Consider the following 23,431-nt stretch of genomic DNA (forward strand, 5'->3'; position numbering starts at 1 on the left):
CATGAAACAGAAAACCATGTTGGGTTTATGCAATAGAGACAAGGTTGTATCCTCTGCAACTTTTGTCTCTTGGAAACATTACAAGAAAGAAGAGAATGAAACTGGATAATGTAAGACAGATACTATGAAGAAGATACCTTAAACCTTCCAGGGAGGGTAGCTCCTAATCCTTCATGTCTGAAAACCAAGAATCTCTTAAGGCTTGAGAAACTTGAAATGTAAGGAACTTATATAAAGCTAGGAAGTTGGATAACCTTATACAAGAACAATATCAACAAGGAAAATTGACATTGCTGGTATCAATGAAGTCAAATGGACTAATAGTGGAAAAATAAACATAAAGAGTCATTCAATTATATACTCATGCAGCGATAGTCATAGGAATGGAGTAAAATTTGCACTAAAAATAAGATTGGCCCATAAGTGACAGAGCAATTGCATTAAAAATTGCAGTTCTCAACCTTTTAATGTTTTTATCATCCAAATATATGCACCTACTTCTGATTACCCAGATGAAGATGTAGAACACTTCTATGAAGACATTCAAAATGCACTTAACAACACCAAATCAGATGAGATAACTATCATAATAGGAGATCTAAATGCTAAAGTAAGCTCAGGAAAGACCTCGTCCTGCATGGGAAACCAAGGCCTGGCACACACAAATCCAAAAGGAGAAAGATTAACATAGTTCTGTGAAGAAAATGATCTGGTAATAACAAATACTTTGTTTAGCCAATCTCCTAGAAGACTTTACACATGGAAAAGCCGTGGAGACAGCTATAGGAACCAGACTGACTATATAATGATTAAAAAAAAAGATTCCAGAATAACATCTTACAAGTCAAAACATACCCAGGGGCTGATATTGGATCAGACCACAACCTGTGGTCATTAAAGCAACAATAAAATTAAAGAAAACAATGAAAACTATAAAAATATGATCTTGGCGCTCTTAAAAATCAAGAAATACAAGATAAATTTTTAAAGGAACAGGCACAGTCCACTGCTGTTAACATTCCTAATTCCACCAAGTATCCTTACTCTAAAGAAGAGATTGAGGATAGATGGCAGAAATTTAAAGAGGGCATAAAAAGGCAGTAAAACAAACAATTCCCAAATTTAAAAACAAGATGAGTAAACACTGGATTAATGACAAGATACTGAAAATGATGGAGGAAAGAAAGAAACACAAAAATCGTCTTGAATACAAGAACTTAAACAAAGAGATCAGAAAAGAATGTAGAACTGTAAAAGAACTATGGCTCAACAACAAATGCAAGGAAATTGAGATTTCGGAAAAAAATACAAAACCAGAGAATTTCATAAGAATGTAAGAGAACTAACTAGCAAATCTGGGGAAAAGGTAGGCTCTCATTGCATTGAAGATGCCAATGGAAACATTCCAATGGAGAAAGACAGAATAAGGGAGAGATGGGGATAGAGTATTCAAAGGAACTATACAATAATGATAGAATAGATAAGCCATCTCAAGAAAATTTGGATGGCTTACATTTTTAACTGGAAAGTAACAAATGCCATTAGGAAATTGAAACCAGGAAACACTCCAGAAACGAATGGAATTATGTCAGAATGTCTAAAGGCTTAAAATAACACAAGGCTATAAAATCACTGACTGACATATGTAACAAAATATATGAAACTGGAGAGATGCCAAAAGATTTTAAGCACTTGACATTCCTACCAATATCTAAAAAATCTAAGACAATCAAATGTGAAGAGTACAGAAGAGTCAGTCTGATCAATGAGATAGCAAAAGTTATGTTATATATCATCCTAAAAAGAAATAAACATAAAATCACATTGGAAATTAATGAACCACAATCTGGTTTTCAAGAAAATAAAGGTACTAGAGAAGGACTCTTCAAGATTAGAACTATTATAAAAAGATATCTGGAGAAGCAGAAAGAGGTCTACTTATGTTTTATTGACTGCACAAAGGCCTTTGACAATACAGAACATAAACAACTGATAAGATGCATCAAAAAATTAGGAGTAGATGGTAGAGTTACCAGATTACTGACAAATTTATGTTGGGAGCAAATTAGGAGTAGATGGTAGAGTTACCAGATTACTGACAAATTTATGTTGGGAGCAAACTACCTCAATAAAAATATCAGGAAAAGCCTCGGAGTGATTCCCAGTAAAGAAGGATGTTAGATAAGGTGCATGTTCTTTCTCCTATATTGCTTAACCTCTAACCCAGCGTTTCTCAACCTTTCTAAGCCAGTAAAATGCCTAAAACAATTCTACGGACCACTAAGTGTTTTTTTTTTATTTAAATGCATGTGGGGATTACCAACATTTTGGAAAAACTGTGCCTTTCATAACATAATAAATCTAAAAGCATGTTTTGAATACATATGGAAACATAATTAAGTTGGAAGCAAATGATTAAAAATGTATCATCACAGAATAAAGTTTTAATTTTTATTAAACAAATAAAGTTATGAATTTCCGATTTGCTGTGGGCAAATGAATGGGTATGGCAGCACCGTCCAGCTGACATCCACATTCATCTGCCCACAGCAACTTTTATATTTTATACGTCATCTCCATTCTCACATACGTTATGCTCACACCCATTAAGCTCACCCCACAACAACTTTTTTAGCACCTTTGATACCATGGGCAAATGAATGGGGAAGGTCAGTGCCATCCAGCTGACACCTTCATTCATCTGCCCGCATCGCCGTTTATCTTTAATCCCCATTCATCCCCATACTCATAAAGTTAACCTCACAACAACTTTTATCTTCACGCACTCTCTGATTCAACCTGCGACTTGTAAATTGTTCCATTTGCTAAGTGCCTTGTGAGATGAGGGAAAAATGTTGTTCTTATCTTACTCCATTCATCAAAATACTGAATACAAACTTGACATCAATGGATGCCATCTCTTGTCTGTCCAAACCATCCTCTGCATATACCCAAAAATTTCACTCAGAACATCCCAAAGCCATTAATGCCACCCCCGCCCCCATCCATCCATCCATCCATCCATCCATCCACACACACACACACACACACACACACACACACACACACACACACACACACACACACACTTCCGGCTGATACGAATCGCCTTATTTCCCTGACGAGTTTTCCATGACCAGCAAAAAAATTTAAGACGTCCTGTTATGCGAGGTACTTCCCGATACGCATGTGATTTGTACTAATCGTGTTATGATGGTGGTTTTAATTATATCCATCCTGAGAGCTGCTTGTATTCATTAAGTTGTGATGTGTGTTTCTGTACAATCCATGACCGTACGGATGTTGTTGCCTGCATGCGACGGATTCGGTGTGCTCGGCTGCATATTCTCGCAAGCGACCGTACAAGATACGGAACTTCGCTAAACGGGATGGGAGCAGCTATCCTTCTCCTTGCCAGCAGAGATGAGCCTCACCATGACGTCACTTTGCATAACTTTCATTTCATCCCCGATTTTGGAAATGGATTAATTCCAAAACCAGTATCGAGAATAATCAGAAACTGTAGTCCAAATAAATAATATGATATAATTATGTTACTACTCACTTTTAATCAGATGGTTCAGCTTCTCGGCCTTTGCAGAGTTGCTGGATATTTGGCTCAATATTGGTCAACTTCAGTCGAAGATCAGTACACACACACACACACTAAGTTAAGACAATTTCTGTATTTTGTTTTTATTTGAAGGAGTGATGAAAATCTTTTCTCACAAAGATAGGTTATGGAAAAGTGCATGATAATTTTCAATGCTTCTCCAGATAATTCGGGAAATTCACTTCTCACTAAAGGCGAGATCCAGGATCGAGCCAAACCAAGATCACGGAATTGCATTTTAAGCCCAATGGCACTTGAAAGCTCAATTAACTGTTTCTTTTTCGATAACGAAAGGTCGTTCTCATGAATATAAGCCTGAAATAGATCTAGAACCCACAGAAATTTCTTATAAAAGTTATTTGGAAAATATGTTTCAAAATTCTATTTCAGAGTTTTGAGGTGGTCACAAACCCTTTCCATAAACTCAGAATCAACAAAAAGATCATTTTCCACTAAAAAGGATTCCAATGTTGGAAAAGGTGCTAAATTATCTGTCTTTTACATAACTAATGCACAACACCAGTTTTTTTTTTTTTTTTCTCTTGAATGCCTTTATTTTGTCGTAGGCATTAAGAACAGTTAAAGAATTTCCCTGAAGGGAGAGATTTAGTTAATTTAATTTCGAAAAAATGTCTGAAAGATAAGATAGTGTTGATAACCATGCTTCGTCAACAAGGAGTGATGCAAAATTAGAATTACGTTCATTTACAAACCATAAAGCTTAGTGCCTTAATTGAAATAATCTTGTTAGCAATTTGCCCCTGGAAAGCCAGCATATTTCAGAATGAAGCAAAAGTTGTATATATTCACTGCCCATTTCATCACAGAGTACTGAAAATAACCTGTTATTTGACGGTTGAGCCTTAATAAAATTAACTAGCTTTACAGCGTTGTATAGCACAGTTTTAAATTCTGGTAGCATTCCTTTGGAAGCCAACCTTTCCCTATGCATGAAACAATATACTCGATTCATATCCGGAGCCACTTCCTTGACCATAGAAACAATTCCCAACTATGCCTATCTGTAAGGGCGCGAGCTCCATCCGAACAGAAGCCATGCATTTTCCCCACTGGATTCCTTTGTGTATTATGTAATTATTCAGAATGTGAAATATTTCTTCTCCAGTTGTTCAGGATGACAAAGTTCTACAAAACAGAATATCATTATGAATGTTGTTATCATGCGCATATCTTACGTAACATATTAACTGCGCATCATCTGTAACATCAGTAGTCTCGTCTATTTGTAATGCATAACAAGGGCTCTTCTTAACTCTTTCAATTAACTGAGATTCTATGTCACCTGCCACATCATTAATTCTACGACCTACAGTGTCATTGAAATAGGAGTCAAATCAACATCTTTTAGTAATTTTTTGCCAAACATAGTTTTTACCACATCTTTTATAGCTGGAAGTAGTAAATTTTTCCCGATAGAATGAGGTTTCCCTGTTTTCGCTATGTGCAAACTTAAGACATAGATACTTCCAGTGCCTTGCTATTAATCGAACCGATGGCCGAAACTACATCTTTCCTATGATTTAATGTCGCTAAGCGTTGTTAAAATTGGCTTTTTTTTTTTCAATTTGTTAATTTTCACACTACAATGTTTAGTTTCTAAGTGTCGGAGTTTCGCAGGTTTCATGCACTCGTTCAACAACACTTCATAACACAAAACACATTGAGGTTTCTGTTCACTTTTATCGCCACACCAAGTAAACCCGAATTCCAAATATGAACTGTTCTTTAAAATGGGATATTAAATGTGGGATTTAATATCCCCTTAATTTAAATAATGTTTATATCGCCGAAATGAAGCCTATTGGCTCTTTATATTTAAGTAACTTAATGGGTGCACCTGTTTGACAACTCATATAGCAGAGTTATAAGTTCTTTTCGCTATACCCTTTGGTATTAATTTGGTCTAGCTACTCACTGATGAAGCCTCAAAAAAGGCTGAAACCGGTCTGGGTAGTGACTCCTGCCATAATGTAATAACAGCATACATTTCCTAGGAAATGTGTTTTTACATTATGGAAAATACCAAGAATAGCGATCAGAACTTTACCACCTTTGCTGCGAGTTGCCCGGTATTGTACTACGTACTAGGACTACTTGCATTAGCTCACACTAGTAATCACTGATATTTTTATAGTTTACTATATTCGGCATGAAACTTCTCCTATTCCAATCTTTGAGTTTCTTATTCGGTTTTAAAACAATGTGGGATTTAATATCCCCTTAATTTAAATAATGTTTATGAACTGTTATATTTCCTACTGTATTTTTTCTTTGAACTGCTTATTTCTTCTACTTTAATAGTATCAGATTAACTCACTGTTACAACACATGTATCAAAATTAGGGTTAGCATCACCTGTTTCATTTGTTCTTCTTTTCAAACTCCTAGTTCAAAGCAACTTTTCCATTATTAAAAAAGGTTTCCGAAAAATATATAAATACTGGGGTTAACTCACGACACACTTTGTCCAAGTATCATTTAGCACTTCTGTAGGTATTCTGATCGTTTGTTGAAGGAAGAAAACTTTCAGTAATAAAAATCAATAAACAACAAGCAATTAGTTGAAATCAGCAAGGGAAGGTGGAAGCAATAAAACTATACTGTCATTCACTTCACCCCTCTTATTATTCGCCATTCTGCTGCTACAAATTATTGCTGTGCCAGAATGAAGAGTAATGAAAGAGGTGAAGTGAACAACAATATAGTTTTATCGCTTCTGTCTTTGAACATTCTGATGCTATTTGTTGTTTTTTAAGTCTCTATTTGATTTCAATAATTTTAATTTGTTTAGATAACTAAAAAATATATATTTATTTAATTAATTTTAGTCTGCCTGCAGACCACCTGTCCCATTGTCGCAGACCACAGGTTGAGAAACACTGCTCTATACTGAAAATATCTTCCAACAATGCAGAATTTAAACGAGTCAGCATAGGAGGCAGGAATATAAACAACTTAAGATATGCAGGCGATATAGTACTGCTGGCTGAAAATAAAAAAGATCTTCCAAATCTACTAGAAGAGATGCTGAAACTAAGTGAAAAATATGGACTTAATTTCAACTTTAAAAAAAAAAAAAAACATGCTGGAAGCAAGAGAAAAAATGAAAATACCCAATATAAATATTAAGATCAGTGGAAGTACTTTAGATCAAGTAGAGAGTTATATGTATTTGGGTCAACTAATTACAGAGAATGGAATGTGTGATAAAGATATATTAAGGATAGAAATTGCTAGATCAACCTTCATTAGCATGAAAAACATTCTGACCCCAAGGAAAATTCACACAAAAATAAGAATTAGGCTATCCAAATGCTACGTATGGTCAACTCTGCTATATGGAGCAGAAACCTGGACACTATCGAAATATTGTGACAATAAACTAAAAGCTTTTGAAATGTGGATCGTCAGAAGAATCCTTAGAGTCTCATGTACTGCCAAAAAAACTAATTTAGAGATATTAGAGATGATCGGAAAATATAGGACTCTGCTGAAGACCATTAACTCTTTAACTGCTATGGTCGAGTTAACTCGAGAGTGAAAAAAAATGGCGACTTTGCTACGATCGAGTTAACTCGATTGAAGTTTATTTGACTTGGGTTTCTGTCCTTGTATGACATCTAAAGAGAAAAATTTGAACTGGTGCAACTAATCATATTAAGCACCTCCGTAGCATAATTGGAAGAACGACAGTACATTGCGCCCTTCGAATGGAAAAGGCTAAAGTTCGATTCTCGTTGTGATGGGAGGAATCTTTATATATGGACTTTTTCAATCGAAGGTGAGTTAGCCGATCTCATATGGAGGTAGTAGGGTTTTTTCCCTTCCGGAAACTTGAGTTTTTCATCCCACATACAGACAAATCGACCCTTCAGAACACACGCAATTTACAGATAAAAATACTAGTTGTGGAGGAGGGCAGTAGATGGCGTGAATTTTGTACTTCAGATGAAGAAGATCCTGGTGATTCTACATAAATCAATGTTTGCAATTTGCTTAATTAAGTGGATACCCTTGATCATGCAAATTTTCTAAAACATTATTATTGCCATTTTTGTGTTTTCTTGTGTTTACATGTAGATAATTCATAATTTCATGGCACAAATTTCTCTCAAAAGTTGTATTTAATAATGATGCTCATTACTAAAGAAGAACGATTGTTGGAGAACATTTAATTTTTTATCATTTTTATAATCATAAATAACTTCCTGAAGATGCTGTCAGCCACAAAGACAGCTAAACATGAAGAAATACATCTAGTGTTAATAAAAGACATCTACAAGATAAAACCTGGTTATTTATTAAGTTAATACACATACTGGCCACTGAATTGCAGTACCTTTATGCAGATATATGTAAACATCACGTGCTTCAACACGTGTTCGAGGTAATTATTTAAGAATGCTACTGGTCAATAACTGTCAATGGTGTTGAAAACAATGGGAAAAACAAAAGATCTTTCAGAGTTCGATAAAGAGCTTGTCATGTGTGCCCATCTGGCCAGAACCATGACTTTGAAAACAGCAGAGCTGACTGGTTTCTCAAAAGGTGGAAAATCCTGGTGTTTAATCAGTGGAGAAATAATCTACATTAATTGTCTAAGAAGCATAACTATGGTAATAAGACAGTGTCAGAAAAACAAGATCATTGTCATCTGAAGAGTTCTGTTCATCCATGTTGACAAACAGAACTTCCTCTGTGCAGCAACTAACCAAAGCATTTAATGAAGGCTTATCTCACCAAAATGTGCAGGGAATTGAAGAGGATCAGTATTGGAAGTCACATGCCTATACAGAAACTACTGCTTCTGTGAAGTTCGTCTACAATGGTGTCAGGAGCACCGTGACTGGACTGGAAAATAGTCATGTAGTCCGATGAGTATACCTTGTTCTTTACCAACAATACACAGAGTTTAGCAGAAGCTCCATTAAGCAATGAAACTTGCTTGCCTTGTAAACACAACTCAAGGTTCTGGAGGTAGTGTCATGTTCTGTTGATAAGGAACAGAGCCCCTGATATTGCTGGAAGGTGGGGGTCTCCTCCAAGGAATAACTAAATATCGTTGCCAATCAAGTCCATCCTGTATGCATCTTCCCTGGCTACTGCAAAGCCTGGATCTGAACCTCACTGAGAAAATATGGGATATGTTAGAAAAACAGATCAGGGAGCAAAGCTCTCTTCTGCCAAATCTAAACCAGTTAAAGGACTTCCAAGTGAATGCCTGGTATGGTATGTTGTAGACATAGATGCAATCCAATGCCTTGTGGAATCAATGCCAAACCACATATGTACTATAATTCGGGCTAAAAGATGTCCAACATAGTATTAAATAAAAATTAAGTTAAGATTAAGGCAAGATAAAGTGCTTAAGTTAGAATGTAATTCAGTGCCAGATATATGTACAAACCATATATATCGTATCCTTATCTGCACTTCTTTTAAATACTAACTGTGGCTACTGCCACTAGAACTGCAACTATATTTAACAAAACATGAATCCTTTCCTAACTTAATCAAAAAATTAAAATAATCAAAGAAAATGTGTTGAATGATTTGCAATTCTAATTTATTGTATAGAAAATAATTATTACCAAATATGAATTAGCATCATCTAAATCTACGTACTTTGTAGATTACGTAACCATGTAAACACATAAAAATATAATTATAAGAAAACTGTTATTATGAAAAGCCAAACGGCTATTTTTTCTGGCGAAGTTAATTAAATTAAGGGGATAAAAATCCCTTATTGTTTTTCAGCCAGTATGAGAAACTCTAAGATCGAGAACTACGATCTAAGAATTTCATGCTGAAGAACTATTGGCAAATCCAAGCGTAAGTGACCACCTGGTAGTACAACACCAAGGCAACTCGAAGCAAAGGTGGAGCAAGCTCCCTCACTATCCTTGATATTTTCTCATAATGTAAAAACACACCTCCTAGGAGATGTAATACTGTCATTACATCTCCTAGGATTGTCATGGCATTCATATAGTGAAGGTATGTAAATTCTTTTCACTTAAACTTTGATATCATCCAGGTCTACCTACTCACTGATGAGACCTCAAAAAAGGTTGAGACCGGTCTGGGTAGTGACCTCTCCTCATAATGTAATGACAGTATTACATCTCCTAGGAGCTGTGTTTTTACATTATGAGAAAATATCAAGGATAGTGAGGGAGCTTGCTCTACCTTTGCTTCGAGTTGCCTTGGTGTTGTACTACCAGGTGGTCACTTATGCTTGGATTCGCCGATAGTTCTTCGGCATGAAACTCTTAGATCGTAGTTCTCGATCTTAGAGTTTCTCATACTGGCTGAAAAACAATAAGGGATTTTTATCCAATTAATTTAAAACTGTTATTATTTGAAAACATTCACAAAATGAGAATAATTTTAATGTGGTTCAAAAGGTTAGAATAATGCAAAAATAAATACACAAAAATTACAGTCAAAGAGAAACAGCCTACCTGGACCCTCTACAGTCAAACAAGCCCATACAATGACAGAGATTGCAAATTTCACCAAACATTTTATGCATTCTTTATCAAATGCTTCTTGCTTAACACGCCAAACACATATCCATTGATGACCATGGGACATATAAAATGTACTCTCATTGGTAAAAAGTACCTTTTTTTCCAGTCCTCTTGACCCCACAAAAGTTTTGCTTACACCATTGAACTCTAGCTGCCTTTTCCTTGGAAGTCATAAGTGGCTTCATCTTAAGCACGTTGGTTAAAATCCAATTTGCAAAGTCATCTCAATGTCGTACATTTAGACACATTCACTCCCAATTCTTTCCATCTCCTATGAAAATTTCTTATGCTTCGAGAACAGTTTTTCTTCATGATATTCTTCAAACTCCTCTCATCTCTTGATGTAGTTATTACCTTTCAATTGCTATTGCAGCGATTATTTTGAAAAAGCTGGTTATTAGATATGTCTCAATACTATACTTACGCTTGCTTGAGAACCATTCCTTAGCTATTAACTGTTGAGTTTGACCTTCTTTGTGTAGAGACTCCATATAAAACTTCTAAGCTTCTGATGTCACTCGTTCACCCCATGTTTAGCAAATGATTAACTGAAATCCAAGTGCAACCAATTCCTCACATGAGTTAGTCCCGTAGCTACTGAAATATTTCTATGCTCCCCTCAAAACCAATCGGAAAATTTTGGAATATTCTAATATTTTGAACCATGCTGAAAATTATTTTAATTTTATGAATGTTTTCAAAAAACAATTTTCTTATAATTTATATTATACAACCATGTAAACACATTTTTATATGTTTACATGGTTATATAATCTACAAAGTATGTAGATTTAGATTATGCTAATTTATATTTGGTAATAATTATTTTCTATGCAATAAATTAGAATTGCAAATCATTCAACACATTTTCTTTGAATATTCTAATTTGTTGCTTTGGAGGTGTAGATACAGTTAACTTTCATTCTAACTTATTATATCCTGCTTTAATCTATACTGTGCATGCACCACATTACACTCTGTAATCTCTACTATATTATATCAAGTATTCATATACAGTAAACTCTCGATTTAACGGACCCTGATTCAATGGATATAATTTGACAAATAAATACAGATAATAAAATAATTAATAAAAAAAATAATATGATGGCTAATCGGAAGCGATTGGCAGTGTTTATAAATTGCATCTTCAGATACATTTGCATATATTCGTGATATTTCATTGACATCTGTGATTGCTAGCACAAAACACGAGGTGTTTAGGCTGTTGCTGGAGTAATTTTTAGTTAAACCGTTACTAATCGTTATTAATATCAGTTAATATATCTGGAGTTAAAAGAAAACAAGTAAACTTGACGATAGCACAGAAACTTGAGTTAATGAGTTGTAAAGTGGTGCATCTGTTGCTCATGTTTGTGAACTTTACGGGGTGAAAAAGCAAACAGTTTCAGACATATGCAAAAATAAAGACAAACTTACTCAGTTTATGCTAAAATATAGCATTGAGAGCTCCAAAAGTGGTTTCACTGTGGTGGAGAAGAAACGTGAAGTTGGCCAAGCATAAGAATTTAGAAGGAGTTTACCTGTGGTTCATTCAACAGCGGTCTAGTGGTGTTGTTGTTGTTTGTGGTGTTGAACTAAAGTCAGCTGCTAAAAAACTGGCACAACGCATGGGCATACAGTTCCAGGTGAGTGATACAACATGTGGTGAAGCACTGAGTGCCGATATTTAACAAGTTAGGCCCTTCAGAAAATACATCAATGAAGTCAATGAATCTGAGGGTCTTATTTTATCTCAAGTTTACAATGCGGATGAGACTGGCCTGATCTATCGTGCTCTTCCTGAAAACCCTCACAAACAAACATGAGATTAGCATGCCTGGCCGCAAATTAAACAAGTAATGAATTTAAGCCCTACTTTGTGCTAATGCCGATGGCACACACTGCCTCAAGCCAATGGTAGTCAGAAGAACACAAAAGCCTTGCGCTTTGAAAAATGTTATGAACCAGTTTATTCCAGCTCAAGGAATGCCTGGTTTACGTGACATTTTTTCTGACTAGTTTTTCAATCACATCATACCTGAAGTGCAAAACTACCAAGAAGAGGTCCTGAAAATCTCTCCTCAAGATGCAAAAGCTGTTTTACTTCTTGATAATGTCAGCCCATTCTAATGCTAAGAAGCTGGTTAGTAGGAATGAAAGAATAAAATGTAACTTCCTTCCTCCAAATACCACTTCTATAATACAGCCTATAGACCATGGAAGGAAATAAAGACTACAACATTGACTAATGGCTGGACCAAGTTACTGAATGGGAGTGAACCAGAATACGATTTCAGGGGTTTTGAAACCTCTGATTTCCGTAAAACTTTGATGCGAGCTGGTAATAATGTCAGTGAGAATGACATTGAACAATGGCTCAACATCGACGAGGGAGACCCAGGATACCACAAAGATCCTGGAGGTTGACAATGAGGAAGAAAAAGAAGAAGCAGTTCCAGCTGGTCTGAAATCATTGGAAGTTAGAGAACACATGAACGACATTATCTTGTTCATAGGCACATCTTCAGATCCAGACGTGATTGCTTATTATGAACATTTTCGATAATTCCGATCGTTAATTATTAAAAACAACATAAGAGCGGAAAACAACTGAAACTTGATGCTTTTCTTCAAGCCCAATCCTAAGTAAAATATTATTTACATAAAAATGTAAATAACATTATTAATAAAATATATTAATACTGTACCACTGAAAGTGTTTTATTTTCAATACTATTCTTATGATTCGCGATTAGTGAAGGAAAAGAAGAAAGCATATCAAAAGTTCCTGGCAAATAAGTCAGCTTGTGCTCTTAGAGAATACAGAGACAAATGTAAGAAAGCTAAACAGTGTGTAAAACTAGCTAAACAAAAAGTCATGGGAAGCCTTTGGTAAGACCATAGAAAATAAATATCAAGAAGGTGGTAAGATATTCTGGAGGTTGTTGAAGAAGCTTAGAAATGGAGGAAAGAGTGCTGTAAAAGGAGTTAGAGATGATAAAGGTGACTTGAAAACAGGAGAAAAAAATATCCTTGAAGTATGGAGTAATTACTTCGAAAAATTGCTAAATGAAACAAGCAGTGATAGCACAGTGGTAAAAAACACACAACAGACATACAGTCAGGAATACATATCCATTAATGAAGCATGGACATGTATTCATATCATCTGCTCCTACAGAATATCATCATGAATAGAGAAGCTATTCAATACGCTACAGTTATATGGTGTCAATGGGGCATTATATCAAGCAATATATTTATCATTATATCAGTCTTTATTTGAGTTGTAAGTCAGCAGTGAGAATTGAAGGAAGTACAGGAAGATGGTTTAATGTTAAATCTGGTGTCAGACAAGGATGTACATTATCCCCTCTGTTATTCATTATCTATACGGATCACATTATGAAGGAAAGTGGTATTAAACATGATATCAAAATTGGAGATGTTAATCTCAGCTCTTTGCTTTATGCAGATGATGTTATACTTCTAAATAAATCTGCTACAAGTCTGCAAGATTCCCTGACTAAATTGAATAACTGTTGTAATAGATATAGTATGAAGGTCAGCAATAAGAAGACAAACACAATGAAAATAGGCAGACGCACTGAAAATATCAACTGCATTTTGAATGGAGAACCTATAGAACAAGTAAAACATTTCAGCTACTTAAGCATGATTTTTAGTGAAGATGGTAAATATGAAAATAGACAACAGAGTCAACAAAGCTGGTATGGTAGGATGTCAATCGAATAAATTCATATGGAATAAGAGAGAAATTAGTCGGAACACTAAATTAGCTGTATACAAGACGGTGTTCAAACCAGTTTTAACTTATGGATATGAGAGCTGGGTCAGAAGTAAAACACTTGACCAAAGACTAGAGACTGCAGATATGAGAGTCCTGAGAAAGATTAGTGGCACGAGCAGATGGCATCAATGGCAATATCATATTAAAAATGAGGATATTAAAAAAGAACTTGACATTGTCAGCATCCAGGAATGCATTAGCAGAGCTAATCTCAGGTGGTATGAGTTGTATCACTTAAACAGGAAAAAGACCCAGATTAAGAACAAGTTATAGGTGGATTGATACGGTACAAAGTGCCTTAGACGATAGAAATATAAGATCTGATAATGTTGGAGTCTTGACAAGTTACAGACTGATTTGGAGGAAAATTATAGATAGGAAGTTAGTAATGATGTAAATTTTTCATGTAGTACTATCATATCCTGTACACCCCTTGAGGGCACATGGCAGGAATTTGATGATGATGAGATTCGCAATTAAAATACTTTTGATTTTACGGACAACCCTTAGCCCCAAGTCTGTTAAATCAAAAGTTTACTTGATATAACAGTGCAGTATAACACTTGTCATCTCTAAAGTCTATATGTATGGTCCACCATCCCATCAAATTGACTACCACAATTTAACAAGCACACTATCATTTGAGATTCGATTCATAAAGTGCCTATGATTATGTGCTAGGTGCACAGCGTGAGCAAAGGATTGTTTCTAGGTCTCCTAGAAATGTGAAAACAGGTGAGTGTGCTTCCAAATATAAAAGAAATGATTATTAACACAAAATCTTAAGATATGAAAATGCTATATTAAAAGTGCTTTTCAAATATATGAAAATAAGATACTATAATGCCCAAATTTAACTACATTAAAATTCCAAATCCTTTTTTTTTTCCTGTTAAATATTATTTTCAAATTAATGCATCACAACAGTAAGATTTACTGTATGTCAAAATCATATCACCTTTCTCTTTCTTTGTCTCTATCCCTTTCTCTTTCTTTATCTCTGTCCCTCTCCTCAGAATCTCTGATCCTCTTTTCGTCATCCCTGTCCCTTTCTCTGTTTCTTTCTCTTCGATCCTTCATCATTTTTTCATAATCATTAGGCCACATAGGATCATATTCCTGGTGAACATCCCATTCGCCACCAAGCAAAGAAGTAGTAACAGTCCCTTTATTTTCCTGTATAATAAATACATAAAACCTTATTTATTGTTATCTCATCCAGATTCTAATGATTTTAAAGAGTCAATAACTCTTTAAGAGAAGGTTGCTACATTTGAAGTTGGAATGTAAATTGATGCTGCACAGCTACTGTTTATGTTCTAATATTAAGATTAAGACTTAGCAGAAAATAGAGAATGCTGAATGCCAGTTCAGCAGAGCAGTATCTACAGCTATGCTCCAGTGAACTGGCATCCAGCATTCTTCTGCTGCATCAAGAATTTTTAGAGAGGTCCTTGATGCACTCTCATAAACAGGAAAATGTGTGGAGTATCCATTCATATATACAATGAGCAATAGACAAAATTTTGGTCCCCTGTTAAGAAATAAATCCATTTCAAAAATAAAAAGTTTATTTTCTTTACAATTGTTTACAGAAAACAATGTTTATTTCTCTCAACCAGTAGATGGTCTTACCATCATATCAGCAATGGTGAATGAAATATATCAATCATCTTAAAGTTAGTATCCATGTTATCAGGTTATTTCAATTATATTTCAATTTTAGTGGCATACTTTATATCACAAAACATTTCATGGTCAAGTAGGGTGATTAAGTTATTACCTCCAAAATTCTCTCTGCTGCTAAGACAATGCTGTCATGTTTATTAGAATTCTCTGAATTTTCCAAATCAGGAATTTTCTCACAATTTTCTTATAGTACTAAAATGACTGATTAATGAATTGGCTTAAATGTTCATTTGAAGTGAAATTGTCTTGAAATAAAAAAGACTGATATATATATATATATATATATATATATATCAGTTGGACCCTCTTCATATGAACAATAACCTCAGCTATAATTTGCCTGACTCTTTCAGCTCTACTATCAGATACTGGAGACTGCATGGTTCCACACACGCACAAGTGTACAACAACAGAACTTTAACACGGACTATAGCTCAAGTTCATAATAACTGTAATTTACAGTCGAATATTATAGCTTTATAATTGTATAGCTTTAGAGTGTCTCGATGTTTTTTTCAGTGTTTTTTAATAGCTTTCTATGTTCTTAATGCCTGATGAAGTCAATCCCGACGAAACATGTTGTGTTTTCAAATAAATCTCAATTTGTTATAATTCTTGGATTTTTAGTCAGTTTATATTAAAATGATAATAAATTTAGTTTAATCCTTTATCCAAGTGTGTGCAAACAAAGTTTGCGCATGAAAGTATCTTCAGGACTGGGGTAAGGTGGTACAACACCAGGGCACTCCTTGCAAAGGTGGAGCAAGCTACCAACACTCCTATCTCAGTATCTCCCATAATGCAAAACACATCTCCTTGCAGATATGTCTAATGTTATGCATTAAGGGAAGGGCCACAACCCAGACTAGTTTCGACCTTGAGGTCTCTTCAGTGGGAGCCAGGCCCAAGTTGGACCTGGCTCCCACTGAAGAGATCTCAATAAAGGTCGAAACTAGTCTGGGTTGTGGCCCTTCCCTTAATGCATAACATTAGACATATCCGCAAGATGTGTTTTGCATTATGGGAGATACTGATATGTTGGTAGCTTGCTCCACCTTTGCAAGGAGTGCCCTGGTGTTGTACCACCTTACCCCAGTCCTGAAGATACTTTCAGGCGCAAACTTTGTTTGCTCACACTTGGATAAAGGATTAAACTAAATTTATTATACTCTAACCAAGTGAAAAATAAACTTTCAACATCAATATATTAAAATGAACATATCCCAACTCCGAGTTAATAGTAGTTGTCATATATACATCTTAATCAATCCCTTCTATCTTTTGTGAGCTGTTAATCTCAGTCATTAATGTTGCTTCTTTTGATGGAAAATTTGTCATTTTCACTTGATATCTTAAACTTTTTATTAGACTCATGATTATTCTTAACTGGCAGTTATGTTTTTTACACTTCCATGTTTTAAAATTAGCTGATATTCTTAATATTCTTTCATCTTGGAGAATCTTTTTCAAATTCACTCCTGATATTATTAAGATGTTCTTATTCAAATACCTTTTTAAGTCTATTACAATGGGTGAGCCATTAACTATACTAATAGCCATTAGTATAGTTAACTCACCCAAATGGGTGAGTTAACTATACTAATATGTTATCTCTCTTTTAAATTTATTTACTGCTGATCTGATCTTTTCAAATGTTTTATTCAGTATAGGATTATATAATCTCCTAAAAAAGTACATCCCAAAATTTATATATAAGTTGATAATCAATGAAAATAATAAAATAATAATATTTTTTGGCAATGTACTCCATAAATAGAATAAACAGAGCTTTAAAAAGTAACCATACTTTCAAGTTAAATTATTGACTAGATATTCATCAATATCCTGAAATCCAGATTCTGAAGGAGTTGATAAATATTTTAGAAGTTTTTTTTCCGCTTGATTAGACTATAATAAATTTAGTTTAATCCTTTATCCAAGTGTGCTTTGCATTATGGGAGATACTGAGAAAAGGAGTGATGAGAGTTTGGTCCACATTTACCATGAGTTGCCTCAGCCCTGAAGATACTTCAGGTGCAAACTTTGTTTGCTTACACTTGAATAAAGGATTAAACTAAATTTATTATTGATAAATATTTGTTTGGAAAAGAGGAAAGTCATTAACATCAAAGAAAGGTTTTGTTTAATAATTGATTAGATGCAGAATGATAATAAAATAAGCAATAAGATGAAAACAGGATGAAAACCTAGTGGGCGGTTACAATAAAATAACACTACAATTAAGGCCCACATTTAAAATTAAATGATTTAGAATAAAATTAAATTTTAATTAGATAGTGAAATGACACAGCATTATATTAAATTGAAAATAATAATTTAATTAAAATGGGGGGAAAACACGACTGTTTGCCATTAATGACGTTGAGACTCTCCAAAATCTTGGCAATAGAGAAGACAGTCATTCTGATTCAAATTTGGGCAGTATGGAAGTACTTCAGCACTCTCTTTAAATAACTGCTGAAACCTAAATCTGCACCAATGTTAAAGGCAAGCATTGGACCACTGGGTCAGTGTCCACGCCATGCTGAGCAAATCCAAATTTTTCAGATTTATTGTTATTAATATAAGACTGGCATTTTTGTAGTAGTTTTTCAACAGAATGTCTTGTTTGTCCAAAGTACAAATGGAGGCACTAGCAATGAACTTAGTAAACACCGAGGAGAAAGGCTTTTTATCTTTTAACCTCAATTCTTGTTGGAGAGCTTGGGAACTGGAGCAGATAACACGTGCTCCACTGAGCAAAGATTTGAAGATGCCTATTTTTTGAGATGAATGATGTGCTAAGCTGTATGTAGTGGCCTGTGACGGTAGGTTTACAGTGAATAGAAATAGCAAGTATTCCAGGAGGAGTATGGGAAAGGAGGATTCCAAGGAAGGCTAATTGTCCATTCTTTTCTTTTTCCATAGTAAAGTTGATGCGTCAGTGTAGGCTGCTGATTTTGGTTAAAAGGGTAAGTACAGATTCTTCCAAGTCTGACCAGATGGCAAACATCATCTCCATATCGAACCCAAAAGGCAGGCTGAGGTTGTATTAAAGAAATAAAGATTCTTCAAATGCTCTAATTAGAAATTAGCATGTGCAGGTGACAAGGGGCTTCCCATGGCAGTTCCTTCAATCTGTTTATAGAATTGGATCCTTCAGATGAAATAGCTTGAGTACATGACAACATCGGACAGTTCAAATATGTCTGGAGGAAACTCATCCGATAACAGTTGGAGAGTGTCAACCAGAGATACACTAGTAAATAAGGACTGGATATCAAAATTAATCATGAGGTATGTAGGCTGAATGGTTAAGTTTTTTTTTTTTTTTTTTTTTTTTTTTTTTTTTTTTTTTTTTTTGTCAAAAAATCTGATGAAGTCTTCATGGAGGTTTGAGTGTGGCCAGTACAGAAGCTTAAAAGATAGGAATCTGCCTAAGTGATGAGTTGGAAAGTCTATGTAGTCCACTATGGATCTGAGAAGAATTCCTTCCTTTTTTTTTTAGGAAGGCCATAAAAATGTGGACTTCTCTTATCAGATGAGTATGGTCAGACAAGACCACACTTAATAGTGTTGGAAAGGTGTGAATTGAATTTTGTGCACTCTTGTGCATTTGGGTTATCTAATCTCAAATCCAACCAGTGGTGAGCTATAAGGGGCTCGCGCAAGCCCTTTGTTAAATTTTTCTCAAATTTGCGAGTCCCTTGTTCTTCTTGTTTAATAATCTTGTAGAACTAGAAAATACCACCACAGAATGTATACATGCTACTATAACTGCTACTTTAAATTCATATGAATTTTCTGATAACTATTTAAAAATTCATCTCATTGCATTTTGTTCTGATGGAGCTAGTGTAATGTTAGGAAACAAATCAGGTGTTGCAATCAAACTTCTACAAAAATTTCCCAACATTGTGATTTAGCATTGTGTAGCTCATTGTTTACACTTAGCATTATTATTATTATTATTATTATTTTCGGGCTACTTCAGGGAGTCAGGCTCATCAAGGGAGGCCCTAAATATCATGTCCACACAACTATACGACATTCTCACAGTATCTATCATACCTTGCCTTGAACTCGCTCACTGTCATAGCACCCACAACAGACTCTGGCAGCTTATTCCACTCATTTACCACTCTAAAAGTAAAGAACCCAGCTCTAACACCACTGCTAACCACACTCTTGCCCAGCTTCCATAGGTGTCCCCTAGTTCTCCCACCACCAGTCCTGATCTCAAAACTTTCCTCTGAATTAATCTTATAGAATCCTTTTAGCAAATTGAATGTCTCAATCATATCTCCCCTTTTCCGCCTATCAACCAGTTTCTGCAACCCACAAATCTTCAACCTGTTCTCATATGGTTCATTCCATAGACCTGCTATCATCTTAGTCACTCGCCTCTGGATCCTCTCCACCTCCTCCCCATCAAGAAGGAACCGAGATGACCAAATCTGGGCACAGTAGTCAAGATGAAGTCTTATCAAGGCTCGGTACAGAGGTACAATAACTTGCTTGTCTCTACTCGTTAAGGTATTTTTCAACAACCAAGTGAGTTGATGAGCTTATTTAGCTACTTTCGCAATGTGCCCCCTAAACTTCATCTCCCTATCCACCAACACTCCCAAGTCCCTGGTCTCATCAATCTCTTGGAGTACAGTTCCACCCATGTGGTATACTGCTGCTAATCTTTTCACCCCAAAATGCATAACCTTACATTTTGTCACATTAAACTGACATCCATTCTCCTTAGCCCAGAACTCCAATCTATCTAAGTCATCCTGCAAGACTTTGACATCTTCTGCATTCACTATCGCCCTCCCCAACTTTGCATCATCAGCGAACAAATGAACTGTTCCACTAAGATCCTTCCCTATATCGTTAATGAACAGATTAAACAGCAGTGGTCCAAGAACAGAACCCTGCGGCACCCCACTAGTCACAGGCCGTCTTTTGGACTCCACTCCTGAATAAACCACTCTTTGATATCTCTCCATCAACAACCCACCTATCCATCTCACCAACCCTATATCAATTCCCATATGTTGTAGTTTACGGATTAGAATTCCATGTGGTATCCTGTCAAATGCCTTTGCCAGGTCCAGCAGTATCACTGTAAACCCACTTCCCTTATCCAGTTCAGCCGTCACCTTGTTATAAAACTTGAGCAAGTTACTCAGGCATGATCTACCCTTTACAAAGCCATGCTGTCCCCTGTACAGTATCTCATTTTCATCAATCCATTCCTGTATTTTTCTCTTGACTACTTTCTCCAAGACCTTGACAACAACTCCTGATATGCTGATCAGTCGGTAATTTGCAACCATGGTCTTGGATCCTCCTTTATGCAGTGAAACTATTTTCCCCTCTTTCCACGCCTTCGGGACTAAAAATTAGATGATTAGATAAAAAAACATTAAAGAAATAAATCATTTTGAAAAATTTATGGATAAATTATATGCTTTTTATCATTAATCACCAAAAAAAAAAAAAAAAAAAAAAAAAAAACAACGAGAATTAAATACGATTGCAAAAGACCTTGGTATCGAAATTTAAAGATCGGCCATGTGTTTGGAGCAGGATGGGCAGCTTGCAGTTTACGAATGGCCCTTGCGGTGTGAAGAAATTACCCAGCTTTATGCAAGCATTTTGCATTGAACAATAAATATAAAGGCTTTTTAAACTGAATTTGGAATTTTTAAAAGATCTAGCATTAAAGATTGATATCCTACAGGAATTAACATATCTGTCAGAAGCTCTACAAAGTCACAATATAGTATTATGAGGGCTAAGTTAGCCCCATTTTTTTTTTTTTTTTTTTTTTTTTTTTTGCTCGATGATGCGAGCCCTTTGTTAAAATTTCCATAGCTCACCACTGCATCTAACCCATATGCTATTATGAAAGAAAAATAATGTCTGTCCTCATTCTTTAAAGTGTAACCAAGGGTAGTAACCATTATTTCGATTGGCTTGGAAATGCACTGGCTCTTTCAAGATCTGCTAGCAATTCTTCTATATTATAACTTTGTTACTGAGCCTGGGAACAAACTAGATTAAAGCAAATCTAAGCTTGCCCATTTGGTTTCCTCTAGCAAAAAGAAATGGATTATTCCACAAGTTTTTCAAGGTTGTATAATTCCTGCCTACAAGTACTGCTATACAAGCTGTTTAAACTTGTCAGCATACTTGAGCTGCATCTCACACTGCCTTATAAAAACTGGTTTATCTATATATTCTCTCAAGCAAAAGATAAATAAAACATTTCTGAACAACTTCTTTAAAAATTGGAAATGTTCTCAAAGAGTGTTTCACAAGAAGCTCATTGTAGATAAAGCACAGGAAATAATATGATCTTTTTCAAAGGTGCAAATCTCTTGAAGACTGGAAGACTTAAAAGGGGGGATTTAAGAACCAACTGACTGTGAAACTGAAAATTTATAAACACATTTTTAAATTCCACACCCTGCAAACTAATAATTACTGTTTCATAACAATAAAATAATTATTCAGAATCAAGAATTCACCACACAACAGCTATGGTATATTACTTCTGATATTATTCGTGGGAAGGACAATTGCAGGAAAAATGAAATAAATTCTGTCATGTTGTACCATCATTTAACATTGTGGCTTAAGCCAATAAAAATACAATTTGGTCAGCTAAATCCCAAATTGCCAGTCCATCCTCATTCGTTGAGTATCCAGGTAGATACCTAACAGGGTGCACCACAAGAAGGTGAGGATTGAATATTAGGTCAAAAGCCCTGATCAGTTCTCTGCATTCCTTTAAAGGCTATGTGGAGGTCTCCTCTCAGTTATACATCTGTGACCCTTAAGCAACCCTTTCTGAGCAATAAATACAAAACGTTATATTCAGGCAATGACAATCAAGGAAAAGAACGAATAGCCATAGTATTCAACACTAAATATGGGGCTAATCTTCTTGAATGGCAGGCAATTTCAAGTACAGTGATGTGGACAAATATCAGAATGGGGAACTGAACAATGGGACTTATCTGTGCCTATGTCACACAAAAGGTTCTACTAAGGTAGAAGTGGAAGAATTTTTTGACACTTTAGAGAAAGCAACTGACACAATGAAAAATGGGTCTTTGTTAGGGATCTAAATAGCAGAGTAGGAAATGACTGTCAGACATACAAAAATGTTTTGGGAAAATTTGAAGAAAAGAGCAAAGCTAATAATATAAATTAAAGATACCAAAAAATTATGTGCTTGATTTAATCCTTTATCCAACTGTAAGCAGAGCCACAACTGGCAGTTTGGGCATTTTCAGTTTCTTGACTTAAAGCAAGAAAGTGAATTAGGAATATAGAGCTGGCAGCAGAGCTGAGATATTCTACATTTACAACCAGGAATATTAACTTTCTGAAGGAAAGATAATATTTCCAGTTGGAACCAGACCACTATCCAAATGTATCAGACTATGCAGCACATAACTATTGCTCCTTGATCTTTAAGTTCTGAGCATATTTCTTCATTCATTCCCTCACTCTTCTAGAGCAGTTATTGTTTTATGATGTATTACTATAATTGATATACCCCATCATGCATGTTTCTCAATAATTTTCTAACTGCTGCTAACATGTTCCAACATGAATACCTTACAGAACATAGTTTAACTAATTTGGGCGATCCTGTCAATCCTGCTAAACTTTTTTGAATAAAGAACAGTAACATTTTCCTTCCTGGCCATTCTGTTGCATGGTGGATGATGAGAAATGGATATATTTATG

General features: G+C 35.2%; 1 protein-coding gene across 4 annotated transcripts in view; it reads right to left on the reverse strand.

Annotated features, from left to right (window-relative positions):
• The window catches only part of Spf45 (splicing factor 45), a 362,347-nt gene that overhangs the window by 183,120 nt on the left and 155,796 nt on the right, over nucleotides 1–23,431 (reverse strand). For all 4 annotated transcript variants that reach the window (XM_090392270.1, XM_090392272.1, XM_090392269.1 and 1 more), the window contains one exon: nucleotides 14,943–15,160. In XM_090392270.1, the coding sequence (XP_090248396.1) occupies nucleotides 14,943–15,160 (218 nt within the window). The remainder of the gene's footprint in view (nucleotides 1–14,942; nucleotides 15,161–23,431) is intronic.

This window comes from Typopeltis vanoorti, chromosome 5 (genome assembly GCF_054136105.1).
Source record: "Typopeltis vanoorti isolate ZY-2024b chromosome 5, IOZ_Tvanoo_1.0, whole genome shotgun sequence".
Lineage (NCBI taxonomy): Eukaryota > Metazoa > Arthropoda > Arachnida > Uropygi > Thelyphonidae > Typopeltis > Typopeltis vanoorti.